The 18,418-nt window shown below is 59.1% G+C and overlaps 1 protein-coding gene across 1 annotated transcript; it reads right to left on the reverse strand.

Moving 5' to 3' along the window:
- Positions 1–9,068: 9,068 nt before the first annotated feature.
- On the reverse strand, positions 9,069–17,673 carry LOC134412167 (ETS translocation variant 3-like). Its single transcript, XM_063145992.1, has 5 exons — positions 17,541–17,673; positions 14,177–14,256; positions 13,062–13,299; positions 11,608–11,723; positions 9,069–10,339 (listed from the first exon to the last, which is right to left on the reverse strand). The coding sequence occupies exons 2-5, from the start codon at positions 14,241–14,243 to the stop codon at positions 9,108–9,110; spliced, it is 1,653 nt and encodes a 550-aa protein (XP_063002062.1). The 5' UTR covers positions 14,244–14,256; positions 17,541–17,673; the 3' UTR covers positions 9,069–9,107.
- Positions 17,674–18,418: the final 745 nt, after the last annotated feature.

Below are 18,418 nucleotides of genomic sequence, written 5' to 3' on the forward strand. Positions count from 1 at the left end.
ATAAAAGAGATTGCATTTTAATTTTTAGTATTTTTTTACCCCAAGGGTTGTTGTTTTTTTGCCTTAAGTGAATGTGTAAGGAATCACCTCACCACCAACCCACATACTTAGGATTTGCTTTATCAAGCAACAGCCTCACACACAGGATTTTGCACGGGATACGGATAGAAGGGAACGGACAAAAAACAGGCTCTGAAACGAGAAAAATAAACCTGAAGAGGGCTGGAAGGAGGGAGAGAAAGAAGCACTGAGACAACCGACCTGAGGGAGGAAGAGGGCCGGTGGGGGGCGGAGAGGGCCGGAGGAGAAGAGGACTCACTCTGGTTACAGAGGCCGCCTCACGCCCCATTAGCAGCAATGAAAGGTGACAGGAGCCGATCGATAACAATCGTGGCAAACAGACTCTGAGTAATAAACCCATTTCACTCACATTTCTGTGTCTCCGGGCCCCCACCCGGCCTCACGCATCCCCTCAGCCACAGGGTGGCCCAAGGCATTTCACTGCCTGGGCGGGGGGGAACCAGGCAGCCCCTCACCCTCACAGCACCCACTGCCAAGCAGGGTTTGGGGGCACACGAGGCGGGGAAGTCCCCCAGGGCCTCTCCCATCCCTGGCAGGAAAAACACAACGGATTAAGTCACTAACCGTTTGCTGCCCTGTTCAGGGTGCCCGAAGTCTGCTGCCTGAGGCGGCAGGGGCCACCCGGCCTCGCTCAGCCACCCGCCGCACACTGGCTTTGCCTGCCTGGGGGTTGAGGTGCCACCCCCTTGCCACATGCCCCAAGGCGAGCCTGAGGCCATCATCTGGGCTGGTCATTAGCCATGATGGCTACAGAGATTCCCTCCAGCGTTGGAGGCAGAAAGCCTTTGCACATGGGCAGGAGGAGGGCGCTGCGGCCCTCGTGTCGTGCTTGTGGGCTTCTAGTTGCCACTGCGGGACAGAAGACAGGAGCAGATATGCTTTGGTCTGATCCAGCGCGTCTCTTCTTTCACTCCCTTCAAACCTATTCTCAAACCCAACTCTGAAAGCCTTTCACATTTTCCTTCGGAACTTACACCCTCTTGTCACTAAGGCGAAGTTCAAGTAGCTGAAGCCAGGGCCTGTTCTGCCACAGCCTCCGTTTCCTTCCCCTGAGCTGGCTTCGCCTAGAAGCACCACCCCAGGAACGGTGGTCTGAACGCAGCTTTTTTTATTGCAAGCTTTCAGGGCAGCGAAGTTCCTATGCTGTTCTGGCCTTCCTCAGAAGCCCCGGAAACCTTTCCACACTCCGCGTGGCTTTGAGCCAAAGCCGGGATTCAAGGCTTGGCTGTTCAACTCTGTTTGAACAGCAGCTCCCCAATACAAGCCTCCCAAAGCCTCTGTCCCTGAGCACGGAATTACAGGTTTCTTCGCATCCCGGCCAACATCTGCTCTCAAGAAACGCTTAAGAAGGTGCAGCAGGAGGGAGGAGAGGGAGGGAGGGAGGGAGCGAGAAACGTGCGTTCCTGGATTTCCAATATTCCAAGCTGAGAGTCTTTTTAAAAAATAAACTTGTTCATCCAGTCGCTGTTCCTACCAAGCAGGAGGAACCGGCTGTTTCAGAACAAATCTGTAGGTTATACCTGAAGTGCTGTGCAAATGCCAATTAAGCATTAGGGAACCTTGGAGCAAGAATCGGGCTGGAGGTGTTTTTAATTACCTTGTGTAAGATGGAGTTATATAAAAGGCTTTGATTTCCAACTGAAGATTTGTGGTGTGTCTCAGTCCCCCACCCTTCACAGTATGCTCCTACACTGGGGACGTTGACCCTCTTGCAAGCCGAAGGGCGGGACCCGTTCCAGAGACATCCTCGGGGGCTGGACGTGGGAAGCTGCCTGATGCCCATCCAGGCCAGGGTTGCCCACGCTGACTGGCAGCAATGGGTCTCTGGGATGTCAGGCAGGGTGCTCCCCCCTCCCCCCCCCCACATGTAAAGATGCCGGGATTTGAACCTGGGACCTTCTGCCTGCAAAGCAGGGGATCTGCCACTGAGCCACAGCCCCTCTGGGGGTGCGCAGGACTGGAGCCCAAAAGGCCAAGGGCAAAAATACCAGCCTAGGGTGGCTTCCAGCTTTTACTGCCCGTGCTTAAGCCTCCGGCCAGGCGTTCTAACAGGGAGAACAGCACAAAAGCCCAGGAAAAGGCCGAATCCCCCCAGAAGTCAGGGGAAAGGGCCGCCTGGCCCCCTGGGGAACCCTGGAGGGCAGGAATGGGGCGCCGGATTGGGCCTGCAGGCCTGGGGGTCAACGTCCAGGTCCTACAATTTAAAAGAAACAGTTGTCCTGGGGGATTTCAAACCCTTTCCTCTTTGTGCACGAGGTGTAGCACTGAAGTGGTTTCTGAGTCAGTAAGACTCCACTGGAAGGGGAAATGGGCCAGGAGAAAAACAGAAGGTGCAGGATCCACTTTTCAACGTATGATATATCCATGCTTCCAGCAGGATTTCAGTTCAAAGACAACGTGGCCCAGCCAGGCCCTGTGATCTCTAAACCCCCCTAGAACCAGTGTTGGGGAGCCATTACCAAGCCACCAGCTATGATCCCTGTACTGTAAAAACAGTCCTCCCTTCTAGCTTCTGCGCTCTTAAATGGGAGACAAGCAACCTATTACGTTTCGTTAATGAACAAACCGGGGCCTAACGAACGAACGAACAGCCGGTGGGTGAGACAAGGCAGCCTCCGGGCAGAGTTGCAGCCGCGAGGTGGGGTTTACTTCGGCGGCGCTTTGCTTCTGCCCAAATGCGCTTCGGAGCACCACTGCAGGGGGGCGTTTTCTGATGTGGGAAACGACAGAGCGAGGGGCGAGGCAGCAGCAGGAAGGGTCCACCTGGGCCTTGTGATGGAAACTCTGAAGTGACAAGTCCAATTAGTCCGTTAAAGCGACTGTCCATTAGAGGTGGCTTTTCAGCCAATCAGCAGACAGCCCTAGAAGTCCTGCGTTCTGCCCAAGGAATCCCATCTCCTGCTCCCAGTAGTCCCAGAGCTGTGCACAGAGCTGGGGGCTCGGATGAGGCCCCCTCCAGCCACAGAGGGAGGAGGGCTGAGGGAAGACATCGCCACTCTCCCTGCTCGTCACAGGACTCTCGGGACTGTGGCCGAAGGGATTCACCTGCTTGTCACCCGGCACAATGCCTCGAGGGAATCTGGAGGCCTCGCTGCCACCCAGCCACTCCGGCTCAGCCACAAAAGGAGCAGCCCTTCCTCGCGAGCGCTTTGGAGGTAGGTGTGCCAGCCGCCTCCCCCTGGACCTGCCCTCCCAAAAGACTGGGGCCAGAGGGGAAAGCTCACAGCCTCCTCCAGGGATGTAATTCAGAGGGCCGAGCGAGAGCCGGGAGGCCCTTGTGAAACTGGGTGGAGGCAGCCAGGGGCCCAGCAGAGCGGGACAAGTAGGCATATCTATCCATGCAACAAACAGGCGGACGGCCTCCACCCTATCATTTGCCCTTGTGGAACATATGACAAAATCCATTAGGAAATAAATCTTCCTTCTTCGGTTGGCAAGCTCTGCTGTGACCTGAAGTCACCTGGCACGTGAGCACACCTTTCTGCGAGTTGGGGAGACTGTCCTAGGCCTGGCAGGCCTGGCTCCTGAATTAAGCCAGGGGGCACCGGGCACTCCTGGATAAACAAGCAAAGCAACTCCAGGCTCTACCTGACCAGCTACCCCCCTTCCCTGGTTGAGCGATTTCTGTCCTTCAGTGAAAGAGAGCTGAAGCCAGACGGAGGACAGGTGAGTGCAGGAAGTGCAGGACGCCAGACGGAGGACAGGTGAGTGGGAAACCTTCTTTGAAAGACTGGATTGCCTAAGCCGAGAGGGTCACGGGCCCACGGCACGGCTTCTGAAAGCCAGGTGCTGGACCGGAATCTCTTCTCCCGGCCTTTGCACGCTGCGGTGCAACCCTTCACCATCTCTCCGAGGTGGGCCGTGTCCTTTGACGTAGCCCATCCTCCTCCTCCTCCACCTCCTATCTTCCCCCACACTTTACTTTCTTTAAGAAGAGGGAATTTGGCCACCCAGTGTGCAAAGGGGATGAGGGGGGTGGAGAGAGAGAGAGAGAGAGAGAGAGAGAGAGAGAGACGAAGAGAAAAAGTAATGCAGTGTCCAAATGAGAACCGAGATGAAGCAATTACCTGATCAATACCAGCGAAATTGAGTAATCTAACAGATCAATAGTGTCATCCTCTCTCTCTCCTTCACGCCCTTCTCCGCCAGATAGGGCTCCTTCCAAGAACATGACAGTTAAAGCCAGAGAGAGGGGAGGACGATGGCTTGTGGGTGGAGAAGGGGGCGGCGGCGGAGGGGGGGGGAGGCAGCGGGCTCTTCTGCAGCAGAAGCACAATGCAAAAAACAAATCACCTGCCCAAGCCATTGACAAACACACACACACAACACACACACACTCACTTGCTACCCTGTTCCCCGGTTAGCCCCCACTTTCACCCTCCTTGCCATCCACACACCCCTAACCGTAGACTGGAAGCACATCACCGGCCAGGCACCCCTCCCCCTTACTCTGGGGAAGTGCCATGCTCAACAGCACAGGTGAAAGGAGGATCGCACACACGTACGGAGATACCTGCACGGGGGGGGGGGGGCGTTAAGTCAATGCCCCTGCTCCTGCCCACCACGGCTGCATGAGCTTGGGAAGTCAGCAACGGGCCTCGTGAATGAACAGCACACCTGCAGCCCGGGCCCACCTTCCATGCCTGGGCGTGCTCTGCCTTTTTCTGGAAGCAATCCCAACCTGAGCTGAAGCATTCCCAAGGCACTAGGCCCATCTTGCCAGCTACTTTATTCTACGGTGTAATTCAAAGCGCCATTCAAGGGTGGCGGGGGTGGGTGGGTGAGCAGCCTTCCATCGAGGCTGTGACCAGCCCCAGGCCTGCTTTGCACAGTCCCTGTATCCTGCACCTTCGGGCAAAGCCCTGGGACCGGTTAAGGAGGCGGACACGAGCCCTCTGCCGAACACACCTGAGGAGTTGGACCCCCATGGCTTCCCTGCCGCGGCAGCAAGGCTGGCTCCGAGCGACCCTGGGCTCACTCCCTGGGCTCACCCCCACACCGCATCCGTGACCTCCGCCCGGCAGCGATGGACTCACCTGCCCCGTGACGAGACGTGGCGTGATCCTCGCCGGCACGCCGACTCCTCCCAGTGCTCCGCTCAGTCCTGCTCGGATCCTCCCCGCAAAGGACGGGCGCTGAAACTGGGCGCCATCCCATCGGGACCCCGGAAGGCTCGCACATGCAAGATGCAGAAGGAATTCCAGGAGGCTTCTTTAAAAGGTTTATTTAACTTTTTTAATTTGAGGTAAAATACTTTTCATATCAACTTCCATAACAAAATACAGAGCTATCAGATACCCCTGGAAAAAATATGTATATTATACATATATTTCTATAACATTACATCATATATATAATATATATGCAAACTTTTTTTTTTGAAGACTTTATAGAAAGTGGAACGTCTAAAGGCACTGCACAAAAGAAGCATGAGAGGACTACTTACATTTTTTTTTTACACACAATTTTAATCCTGCTTTACATGGACAAATACCTCAAGCTAAGAGCTGCCTGCTCATACGTGTTTAGTCCCTGCTGAGTCAAAGCATCATAAAGACAGGACCATGTCTCATGAAAAAGGATTTTTAAAAGGGTTATCAGTAAATACTTTGTCACTTTAACACTTAAAAAAAAAGCTAATTGAAGAGTATTTCAAACCAAAGAAGTCTCTCTTGTTCAAACCCACCAGGATCCGTAAGATCCAGAGGAAAAAGGGGGGAAATGTTAACATTGTTTAAAAGCAAAACAATGATGGAATTAAAGGTGTAACAATCACGCAGACCTAAGCCTCTCCCGAAGGTCAGAAAGAGTGCAGACTTCGTGGAAAGAGTACAGACTTTTGCATCACCGGGGTGGGGTACCACTCTTGCGGGTTGCTGCCCTGGAAACGGCAATCCAGGGGCAGCCCGAGGAGGATGGAGGCAGCGCACCGTCCCTGTACGCCGGCCGGAACTGACTCAGGCAGCCCGGCAAAAACCTACGTGGTTTCCACCTCACTCACTCACTCCCTTCCAAGGTGTGTCCAACATTATGCACATCAGGCAGATGTGGCCACGGCCCCCTCTCCCCCTCCCCACCCCACACACACTGCATTAACTCAGCTACGCAAGAGGCTACTTGCCTGCTCCTTCAGAGAAGACCAGGAAATGAACTGAATGGCCAGGATGGAGCCAGGTCCATCGGATAACCTTCAAAAGTTAGGTTAGTGTAGAAGAGAAGCCGAGATCCACCCCAACCCTCAAAGTGGCCTCCTGCTGGGGGTGGGGGGTGGGGAGAAAGAGGGCAACGTGGTGGGCGGGGGGGTCAGCTTCAAAGCTTCGTTTCCCCACCCCATGATGTTCTCTACAGCTAGAAAATCAAAATGGGTTTAAAAATGTTAATGCATCCTTGATTAGTCACAGGTGGGGTCCAGCCACCCACACCTCACCAGTTTAAATATTTGGCACAACGAACAGCCGTGTTCCTGCTTACGTGCGCTGCCGTTTCTCCAACAAAAAGAAGCGCTTGCAAATGCACACAGCTCGGAGAAGGGGCATCGCCTGCCAGCCAAGCTGCTGCTGCTGCCGCCGCGGCTCCCTGAGCCAGCCGAGCGGAAGAGAGAGCCGTGTCCAAACGGAGCTGGGTTCCCCCCCATAGCCCGCCCTCCCCACCCACCCCGAGCAGAATACCTCGTCCAGCACAGATGCCTGCTCTGCTCCCCCGGCCCACTGCCCAAGAACCTGAGCCCTGTTATCCCTGAACAAGGAGTTGCCACTTTGCAGTGCAGTGGCTCTCGAGGGAAGGGAGGAGGGAGGATGGGGGGCAGGCAGAAGGAAGCAGAGAGAAAGAGAAGCCGCCAGAAGCCCATTGCAAGGACTGGAAAGAGAGACGCAAGGCTCGGCAAATGTCCATCTTAAGATTCCTCGGCCCCGCCCCTGCCCCACCTCCCACCCCACCTCGATTCCGGCACTTGGGTTCAATGGACTGAAAGGTTTGCATGTCCTGATTGGAGAAGGCCGCGGATTTCAGTTCCTGAGTTAAGAGCCCACCTCCACCAGCCCTCTTCCTCTTTGGGAAAGGCCTCCCCCCCTCCCCTCCCCTCCCCTCCCTCCCCCTCCCCAAGAGGGGCGTAAGGCTGCAATGTGCAACTTGGCAGCTGAAGCCAAAGACTGGCGGCGCGGTGCGCATACCGTACATGCTGAGCTCTCGCAGAGCCAACCAACACGCGGCACAGCCTCCCTACCCCGGCCCACATCACCCAAACACCCCCACCCCAAAGAGCATGTCCAGGAGTGCCATTGTTCAAAGCCTCCGGGGAACGTCAGCTTCCTGGTCTACCAGCAGGTGACCCAACAGCTGGCCTTATGTCCTCTTCTCCCCCAGAGGCGGCTGGCCGAGCGGAAGACCAGCCGTTGCTCGCGCAAGAGAACATTTTCCAAGCAACCAAGGGCTGAGGCCAATGGGGAATCATTCAACCTGGTCAGCTGAAGGAAACAGGCTGAATTGGGGCTGGGGGGGAGGAGAAGAGAGCAGGGGGTGCAGACAAGCAGACATTCAACAAGGTGCAGCAGGCAAGTCTACAGGGCTCTGGTGCCCCTTCCCGTGGTCCCTACCCGTGGGACGGCAGCGGAGCTGGGCGTCCCGTCCTGCCCGGAGACAAGAAGGGTCCGAGGGACCTCCAGCCCTTGATCTCCTCATGCAAACGAGAAAGGCCACAATCCCCCCCGGACATCACTTCGGTCAATTTGCAAGGAAGCCACAGAGAAGTCATCCTTGAGGTGGAAGGAAAAGGAACATGCTCTTGGGAGACCCCCGCGTTCCCCCACCCCACCCCAGAAAAGCCAAATTCTCCCAGCAAACAGCCGGGGGATAAGAACCCAGGCGTGACTGACCCTCTGTGCCTCTGGCTTTCGATCCCCTCCTCCCTCCGGCTCTGCAGCAGCAGCGCCGTCAAAACACTTCAACCGCAAGGACCCAGACACTACTTTGATACCCTGAGCAGCGCTTTGCCTCTTCGCATGCACCCCCTCCCCGAGTCTTGCACATCGGGACACAAAGGCCGACACACCAAGAGCAGGGGGAGACCCCCCACCCCACTTCAGCCCAGCGCAAGCCTCTCTGTTTCCTCGACGCCGGTCTCGAAAATGTGCAGAGTTAAGGCAAGACAGAAAGGACAGGGGAGGCCGGGAGGGAGCCGGAGACATCCGGACATTCGGCCCTTCTTTGGGAGCTCACCGGGGTCCCCGTCCGGAGCGCCTAAACACGCCCCCTCCCCTGCCACAAGACCCAAGAAGGGAAATTAAGAAGGGATCTTATTAAAGGCATTTGGGTTTTGTTTTTGTTTTACATCCACATCCCTTTCCCATCCCTGAAAAGATTTTACAACCGCTCATCATGGCTTCGTCAATATTTCAAAAAGGTAAATCTGAAACGTGAACAACGACACCACCACCACCTCCACCTCCACTCTGACACCAACGCTTCCGGTCGTGACGCCATCAACACCAGGCAGGCAGCACAGGCCCACAGCCGGCTGCGCCATTTTTGCCTCGTTTTCCTGTAATTCGCGCTTTCAAAATTTAAAGACAGTGCAATGCTCCTGGCCCCCGCCCCCGCCCCCAATAAAGTGTCTTCCTCCTTTGACACAAGACACATTCCAGTTCTTAATATAGACAGGAAAGTCCTCCTCTGCCTCCCTAGAAAGGAACTATATACATTCAGATAAGGTTCTGGCTTCTATAAAATGCTATAGAAAAAAGGAGGGGGAGGGGGATCCGCCAGAGCCTCTTTGCACCGGCCGTCACTGCCGAAAGGGCCCGAGTGGCTCCAGGCGCAGACGAGCCGAGCGGTGCCCCAGCAGGGACCCCCCCCAGCCGCCCCCCAGCCCCCTCTCAGAACATGACAAACTGCGCTTCACCTGCAATTAACACACGCACACGCACAAAGCGACCCCCACCCCCACCCCCAAACCCCTCTAGAATTAGCCAAACCATTCTAGCCCCCTCCGCCACAATCCAGGGAGCCGGCCACTGTGGGCCCCTGCCGTTCTAAGTATCCACCGCAGCCTTGGGGGCCAGGAGGATGTGTGGGGTGTCCAGGCTGCTGGCCCAGTAGGGCTTCCGGCCCTGGCCCCCCTCCTCGGCAGTCTCTGCCTGCCGGTCGCCGTTCCAACGGCGCTTGAGGCGCAGCTTGGGGGGCATCACGGCATCCTCCCGCTTCTCCTGGGGCCCCGGCTCCCCCACAGGCTCCTGGAGGGGCTTCTCACCAGCTCCGCCTTCCTCTCGCTTGGGCCTTTCCACCGCTGGGAAGCTGGCCTGGGCGGCTGCTGGCGACGCTGAGGTCCACGATGGGGCCACCGGCCTGGCAAAGAGAGGCTTCTCCCGCTCGGGGCTCTTGAGAGGCACAGCCGCGCTCGCCCCTTCCGCCAGGTCTCTGGCCGGGGAATCTCTGCTGTCTGGCTCCTGGTCAAAGATGGGCTCCGTCTTGATCTGGGGGGACGCCGGAGGGGGCTGACAAGCCACGGGAGGGCCCCCTCCTCCTCCTCCTCCTCCTCCTCCTCCCCCTCCTCCTCCTCCCCCGCTGTCCAGGCGCTCGCGGTTCTTGCGCCCCACGGGCGGGGGCTGCAGCTTAATGGGGAACTGGGGCTGGTCCTCCGGAGGCGCCTGGCACGGGAGGTGGGGGATGAGCAGGCCCGGGTAGCGAGGGAAAGTCCTGGGGCTCAGGTGGTAGTTGAAGACGGAGCAGGCCTGTGAGTGGAGGTAGTGCTTCATCTCCTCCGGGTTGAAGGAGAAGCAGCTGCTGCCCCCGGCCGCAAAAGGGCTCATGCCCGGGGAGGGGCTGTAGGAAAAGAGGGTGGGTGTCAGCGACAAGGCCGGCGAGATCGGCACGTTCAGCACCCCGCCGCGGCCCGGGAGCGGAGAGATGGCAAACGGGCTGTGAGGGTCCGGGTACATCCCGGCCCGGCCAAAGAGAGGAAGCACCAGGTCCGGCTTGCGCTTCTGGGGGCCGCCGACGCCGCCCGGGGCGGTGGCCGAGTGGCGGGAGGCCAGGAGGTCGACCCCACGCCGCCAATCCGGGGAGCCCGCCTCCAGCTCTGGCACTGGCGATGACTTCTCCGCAAGGCTGCCGTTGTTCAGCGCCTCTTGGCCGGGCGGCGCCAGGGACCTGCCAGAGAAGCGGCTGGGCTGGGCGTCTTCGGTGGGAGAGTGGCCGTCCAGCGGAGGGAAGTGGAACCGGGATGAGGCCGTCGGGACAGGGGGAGCGCTCTGGGGAACGACACCTGAGGAGGAGGAAGAGGCAGACAGGAGGCGTTAGGAGCGGAAAACCTGGGCCAACAGAGGTTCACAGCCTCAGGGGGGGGCGTGGGGGGGGCGTCGTGGGACCCCGGAAACTCCCAAACAGGGGATGGAGGCAACTGCTGGAACCCCCTTCCTGCCCTCCCCAGCCCCCGGGGGTCAGGACTCCTCTTTCCATCATCAGGACTCATGCCCACTGACAGGCCCAGCCCATCTCCTCCTCCTCTGAGCATTTTGGCCAAGGGGGAGGTCTGCGCGGAGGAGCAGGTGGCCCTTCTGGGAACCTTCGCCACCCTGACTGATCCGGAGGAGCCTCTCAATAAGCGTCTGAGGGTGGGCCAGAACCCTGCCTGAGCACCACTGCTCTTGCTGGGACCCTCCCAACCCTCTCCTCTCGCCCCTGCCCCTGCCCCCCATGACAGACACACACACTGTGCGAAGCAGCCCTCCGCGTCCGGCCCAGCCGCTCTTTCCCCACCCAGGGCCGGCGCCCTGCTCTCCAGCCTCCACCGCTCCTCGCCTGGCACGAGCGCTTTGCACCACAAGAGGAAACGCCGCTCCAGCCCTCTGCTGCGCCTCCACCCAAACAGGTTTGAGGCCTACATCGGCCCTTTTACTCCCCGGGCAAGACGAAAGCAAGCAAGCTGCAATCAAGACGCATTCCAGGACCCTGGCAACCTCCTCTCTCCTGGATGCCGGCCCGAGGGAGCGCAGGGCGTGTCCCAGAGGAGGAAGAAAGGAACCCAGGCAGCAGCAGCAGCTGCCTAGACTTGTTGCCAGAGTCCTCAGCGCGGCAGGAGCCTGAGTGTCACCCGGACTTTAGCCCAGGATTTCTGTACAACGCAGCCGGCCCGTGGCTGTCTGGAACGGGCGTAGAAGCTGCCACCCCGCACCCCGTTCGGGCACAATAAAAGCCAACACCCCACGCTATCGGGCAGAGCCAAGCAAGCAAGCCCTTCAAATCAGGGGGACTTTGCTGTGTTCCGAAAATGGAGCAGGGAAGGGAGAGGGAGACAGAGAGGGACTCGAAGGGAAAAACACTGCTATGGAATGAATACATATATTCATTCTTTCCTTTTGGACAAAGGCTTTGCCCGCTCAACATGCGCGGCTTGAAGATTCGTATGTGAGACAATCTGGACCAGGCAACCTTTTGGGGGCCGGGGGGGGGGGGCCTTTGGCAATTTGGGCCGCTGTCCTGACACCCCCACCCCCGCCCCCCTGGAGAGATGAGCGAGCGGCTCCTGCTCACCAGCGGGCCGGATGTTGATGAAGGGGTAATTGGGCATCACCAGCTTATTGAAGTTGAACTTGTAGGTGAAGCGCTTCCCTTTAGTCTTGTGAAGGATCCGCTTGTTATAGTAATACCTGCCAAAAAACACAAGCGTAAGCGAAGACGCCCCCCTCTGACGCAGGAGATGCCCACCCGGCGGAGAGGACAAGATCCAGGGCAGCCGGCTGGAGGCCAGGGAGAAGCAGCTCGGAGGAAGGCCCGAGCGATGCCCTGCTCCTCCTCCTCCCCCCTCTGGGAGCCCGTCAAGCCGGCTCTACTGGTTTCCCTCCCCAGTGCCATTTTGAGCGTCCTGGAGGAATCCCAGGGGAGGCCCCTGCTCCCCCTCCCGTCAATCAGTGACGCGCTGGCATTCTTCAATGGGCAACTTCCTTCCCAATCCATTATGCAAACGCTGCCTGCACTTCCTTGTTTATTTAGCCTACGCCACCAGAGAGGGATCAGAGGGCACACGGCAGCCAGGGCCACTCCACCACGCCACGGCTTCCCGGAGCGAAAGTCAAGGCGTCGCACCGCCTGTGCCCTCACGCAGCCTGCTGCCCAGCTGCAGTTGCTTCGTGAGACGCGTGGGCGAGGGCGCCCAGGTGAGGGCAGGCCAGGGATGCTAGCAGCCCTGCCAAGGGGAGCAGTCGCTGCCTGGTGGTGGCAGCACAGAGGGAAACGGCCCAGGCTCCTGGGCTGACCCTGGGCCACGCTACACCACCCCAGGACCAGTGGCTGAGTCCCAGCCAGCCGCCCCCACTGCAGTCTGGCCCTGGCTGTGTCTAAATGACCCTGCAGCACCAGCCACAAACAGGCCATGATTGAGACCCACGAGGTATGGCTGAATGCTAACCATCATCATTATTATTATTACTATTAACACTGCCTTGATGGTCAGGGAATTAAATGGCAGAAAGCCAGTTGATTTGGGGGTCTCATTCCGTTTCACCGCCTTTCATCAACGTTCACATTTCCTGCCTTACAACCCATGAGGAAACAAAACCTACCAGTGACCTATTCTTTCAGAACAGGGCTCAGTGAGAGAGACCAGAATGAGAAGACCCCTTCCTACAAGGCTGACAACGAGACCCCGTCTGTGCAGGATGACTCAGGCGTCAGCCCCAGGGCGTTCCATGCAGCCCCCTGAACAGGGCCACAGCCCAGGTAGCTCCGACTGTGGAATCTGGCCAGCCACAGAAAGCAGAACTGCCGGAGCGACCTAGAGGCAGCTGGCTTCTGCCTCGGCCTCTGGGGACAGGAGGAGGGATCTCCTCCTTCGCCCGTGAAAACCTCAGTGGACGGAGGGTTTTGCCAATGGACAAGGTGCAGGCGCCTCTGGATTTGGGGCACCTGCCTAACCCGTGAGGTTGCTTTCCATCTGCAGGTCAGGCAACGCAAGCAGGCCGGTCAGTTCCCTCTCCCAGCCTACTGACCTGAGGGCCCGGCTCAGCTTGTCGTAGTTCATCTGGGGCTTGCACTTCCTCCTGCCCCACAGCCGAGCCACCTCGTCGGGGTCCTTGATGACGAACTCCCCATACTCGCCCTGCTGCCACGCGATGACGTGCCGGAACTCCTCCTTCTGCAGCAGCTCCAGGATGAAGTGCCACAGCTGGATCTGGCGGGAGCCCGGGCTGGATTCGGTCTTGTAGGCCCAGTCTGGGAAGTGGTAACCTGGAGAGGGATCACAGAAGGAGCTGTGAAAAGCTCATCCCAAGCCTAGAAACCCCCCCCCCAACACACACACACTTCCTTTGGACACAGCCCCCCCCATGCTGACAAGCCAGCTGGCCTCCAAACGGCAGGACCTCTGAGTCACCCAGTCCTGCTCCTCGCCTGGAAACCCATTTCTACGTTGCTTTGAACAACTCTTTTCATGGAAGAACAACTCAAGTTCATAAACCAGGACTTGCGGGAACCCTCTCAGCTACAGCCGCGCAAACAACCTGGCTGAGGACCCACCCCCTTCACCTCCAGCCGTGAAAAACTATCCCTGAGCTCAAGGCCAATGGCTGCAGAATTCGTGTGGTGCTGGGCTTGAGCGGGGATGTGGCGAAGATAAATGAAAAGATGATAAAGCTGGGGAAATGACAGCCTCCATCCCCGCCACGGCGGGGAACAGGCACAGCACAGGTGGCCTTTGGAACCCCGGCCTGCCTTTTCCCGCGCTCCTCTCCAAGGGTCCTGCCGCTCTCCCTCGCTCTCCCAGGCGACCCCTCCCGCCACTTGTGCATTTCGGCTTCCTCGGCATGAGCGATGGGTCCCAGGGGTCTTAAGGCTGGTGGACGGGCGTGTCCAAAACCTCCCTTTCCACTGCTTTGCAGCCCCTGTCTGAAGACGAGCTCTCAGCGAGGGACAAGGGCCCTGCTGGAGCGAATGCGTCTGCCCAAGTAATACCAAGGACCGAGCAGACGGTCGACCTCACATGGTTACAGGTTTGTTCTGACACAAAGAAGGCAACGACACCTAGCTTCTCACATGCCAAGCCCGAGCGTGGGGGGTGGGGTGGGGTGGGGTGGGGGGTGCCTGGCTGCAGGGTGCGCGGCCTTACCTCCTCCTCCTCCTCCTCCACCTGCTCCTCCTTCCGGCTTCTCCACGACGGGGCAGCCGGCCTTCATTTTGCTGCTCCTGCTGGATGTTCCGTTCGTGGTGGGGGAAGAAGATGGGAGAAGCCACAATTAGATCTCAGCATACAATTACTGCAGGTGGTGCTCCGGCCGCTCGCCCTCCTTTGCCTACAGAAGCCACCGCTCCGGCGGCTCCCCTCAAAGTCCGCAGCCAGGGTTTCGCTGCTTTATCAAAAGCTGTAATCACACACCACCGCCCAGCCTTTTAGCCACAGATTGCAAGCACGCCGCTCCATATCCAGTCTTATCCGACACTCTCGAACTCACGCCAAGGAGGCGATTGCCAGATCTCACAAAGGGGGGGGGAGAGGGGAGGATCCTCCTGGCTGTGGGTCAGGAGAGCTCACTTGGGCAACCAGGGCTGCCCTTGCCAGCTGGCTTCGCAGTCAAGAGCCAGGGCAGAGGACCCATCCCAATTTCCACTTGCAAAGGAAGAAGAAAGAACATCTGACGACGATTATTTCAGAGTGATGAAACCCAGATTAAGCGCAGCGCACAAGAGCTTCGCCTTTCAAGTTCCTAGGGAGCTTTTAGAAATAAAACGCACATGATCCCCCTGATGACGTCAGGCCAGCAAGAGAACTTTTTCAGCGCTCCCACATCTGCCGTCTGGCCCACATGTGGCCAGAGGAGGAAGTTTAGTCCCTGGTCACCCTGCCCTCTGTGAACCGCGGCAGACGAACCAACGCGAGCCCCAGCTGCAGAAAGGACACAGCTGACAGCAAAGGGGTGTTCCCACAGCAGCCGGGGGGGGGGGGGCTGCAGGGACAGCGTCGCTTCAGCTGGGCTCGAAGGACGCCGGGAGGAAAACTGCTTCCAGGTTTGCGCCCTCAAAGCTTCCTCTGTGCGGCTCCGCTCTGAAGAGGCGAAGCTGCTGCGGAATGAGGGGGAGGGGAGCACGCCAGAACCACAGCAGCGGGGGTCAAGGGAACCACTTCCAGCAGCACCGCTGGAGTGGCAGGAGCCTGAGGGCGTGCTGCGACATCACCCTTACCAGCACACACGATCCCGTGCGCCCGGGACAGCCCACCTGTCTCTGGAAACCCAGCTGTCGAGCAGAGTTCCCAGCGCCAGCCCTCCAGGACGCGAAAGGCGGAGAGAGTTTTCTTGCCGGCTTCCTTCCCCTCCACCACACCCGTGTTTAAACAGTGAAGTCACCAGGAGACTATTTTAAGCCAAGAGAAACCCCCAGAGCCCAACAATCGGGAGTCACACTGCAGGCTCCTCGGCCCTGCTGAGAAGGCAACTGATAAAGGAGGCAATAAAGGGATTACCTGGCCCTGCGCTCACAATGCTCCTCAGCCTTTCCGCACAGCACCCGACACTCCCTCCTGGGACAGCCCAACTCCCCGCCGAGCACACTCTTTGCCTGCCGGCACTGAAAGGAAGGCGGCTTTGTTCATAGCAACGAGAGCCAGCCAGCCAGCCCTTACTGGCAGAGCCGCCCCCAAGAGCAGCTCCACCGCAAAACACCCTCCAGCCCAGAGCAAACCTCTGCGGGGCTCGTGCCTGAGAACCAGCACCAGATTCAGGCCTAGGCTCAAGTCCCCACCCATCCATGACGTTGACTAGGTGGCCTCTGGCTAGCTGCTGCCTCTCAACCTAACCTACCTCACACAGCGGTTGACGGATAAATAACATGAGTCGGGTGCGGGAGAAACCGCCACATATGCCACACCCGGAGCTCTTGGGAAGAAGAAAAGGAGTGTGGGGAGGGGAGAGACACACAGACAAGGATGGGCTACATGAGAGACTCCAGAACGACCACCAGGAGTTCTTCTCAATGATTTATCACCAACGGAGTCCGTCCGTCACTCACACACGAACACGCACGCACCTTCCCCTGGCCATCAAACCCCATCCTCAGGCATTTCCTTCCATTATTAGATTGCGTTTATCCCAACTACCCTCCAGAGACCTCAAGACGGTGCACCTGGTTCACTCGCCCCAAATCATGACTTCCCAGTCACAGTGTGAAGCAACGGAGGCCGAGAGTTGGTGCGCAGCATCGAGGGTCACCCAGTGAGCCTTGTGACAGCTGTTCCTGCCCTGTTGCTCACCCTCCTCCTGCCCAGGAGAGCCAAGAGATGGGGGGTGGGGGGGTGGAGGCAGGGCTGGGCTTGCCCACCCACCCTCCCTCCCTCCCTTCAGCTCTCCTGGGAAAAGCCCAGCTGGACCAAGTCAAAGGTCTGCTAATCCAACATCCTGTTTGTGGCCGCTGCCAGCCAGGTCCTCCGGGGCGAAGGGCACCAGTAGAACCGAACGTGAGGGCCACAGCCCCCCTCCCTCCACCACTGCTTGCCACTGGCAGAGCTCTCCGCCTCCAGCTGACTGCGCTCCTCCTGCTCCTCCTCCATGTAGCAACGGACCCCCCCCCACCCGAACCTCAGGCCTCCCCGCCTGCAATACTGGGGGGGGGGGATGAAACAACGCCAGCCGGCCATATGGAGTCGTTGTTGCGAGAGTTACAACTTGTTAAGCCACACGCAGAGTCAGACCTCCGAGCCCGGGGGACGGGCGTCTCCCACCGTCTTCCTCACCAGCCCCCAGCCCCAGCCCCAGCCCGAACCTTCGCAAGCCAGCACTGCTTTGAAAAAGCCCCCCAGCTGGAATGGCTAAGTCCTAATTCTCACTTAGTGCTCCAGAGGCCTGTTGCCAGGCAGGATGTACGCATGCCCCCCACAGGCAAGACATGCAGCCAGAAGCACAGGGGCCTCTGAAGAGCCCTGAGGCTGAGGGGTGGAGGGGTGGGGGGCCTCATCCCGTCCAGCAGCAGCCGGGATCCCACAGAGGCCCCATGGGGAAGCCCACAAGTGTGACGCCAGAGGAAGGGCGCCCCCTCCCCTCCCCACAACGGAAAGCAGAGAGGCCCAGCAGCCACAGCCACCCCCCCACCCACCCCCTGGCCATCACAGGATACCCTGCAGGTGCCATAGACCTCCAGTGTGGCCAGTCGCTGGGGATGATGGGGGCTGTAGTCCAGCCCCACCTGGAGGGCACCGGGTCGCCTAAGCCCTGCACCAATCCCCCCACCCCACCCCACCCATGGGTCGCTTTGGTAACTCCAGCCCCCATCATCCCCACGCCCACGGGGACCCCCTCACGGCCGCCCCCGCCCCCCACGGGGCCTTCTAGGGCTGAGGCCCATCGCGGCCAGTGGCCGGGGATGATGGGCGCTGTAGTTGGCGTGGGCGCCTCCCCCCCCTCAGGTGTGTGTCGGTATTGCAGCTACACCGACGCCTGCCCGACGGAGGCCCCGAGCGACGCCTTGGCCCGGCCCGGCCTCACCTGAGCCTCAGCCGCTGGCGGCCTCCGTCCCTCCGTCCGTCCGTCCCTCCCGCCTGCTGGGCTCGGCGGAGGCGGCTTCGGCGTCTCTCTCTCTTCCTCTCTTCCTCCCCTCCTTCCTCCCCTCCTTCTTCTCTCTGCCTCTTCTTCTCTCTCTCCCCTCAGTCCCTTCTCCCACCCCCAGCTCCAGCCACCGGAAACGGAAACGCCTCGTCGGCCGCCCACTGGCCCTCTCTCGCGTCACTTCTGGCAGCAGGAGGCGGAGGGGGCGCATTTGAGTCGCGCACGGACCCACGGAGGGCGCGTCACTTCCGGGAGGGGACGCGCATGCGCGCATTACAAGGACGGCGCAGGCCGAGCCACGCTTGACGTCACTTCCAGAAGAGGACGAGACACACCGGAAGGGAGGCCGGGAGGGAGGCCGGGAGCCGCTCTCTCCCCTCCTCTCTCTGGTTTCCCTTCCACCCCCCTCCTAGGAACCATCCAGTTGGAGGTTTTAAAGGAATCCCACTTCAGCGACGTTGTTGTTGTTGGGATGATCGTTCCCATGGCTGAGTTGTAGCACGTGGCCCCTCATTTGGGGCCCTTAAGGAGAAAATCCCCGCGAGTTTTTCGGGGGTTTTGCTAAAAGCTTCCGTCTATTATGCTCTTTCCCCTTTTATTCTCACAACGACCCTGCGAGGTGGGCCAGGCAGGGCGCGAGAGCGGCCCAAGGTTAATCCTGGGGGCTGGGCGGGAATCTGAGCCTCCGCCGGCCTTCCAGGTGCTCTCGGACTCCAGCTCCCATCAGCTGCAGCCCTGGTGAGAGGGGCGATGGGAGCTGTGGTGCCGCCACGCCTGGCGGGGCCTGCAGGCTCCCTGTCCAGCTCTAACCACTAGGG

Source organism: Elgaria multicarinata, chromosome 21 (assembly GCF_023053635.1).
Source record: "Elgaria multicarinata webbii isolate HBS135686 ecotype San Diego chromosome 21, rElgMul1.1.pri, whole genome shotgun sequence".
NCBI lineage: Eukaryota > Metazoa > Chordata > Lepidosauria > Squamata > Anguidae > Elgaria > Elgaria multicarinata.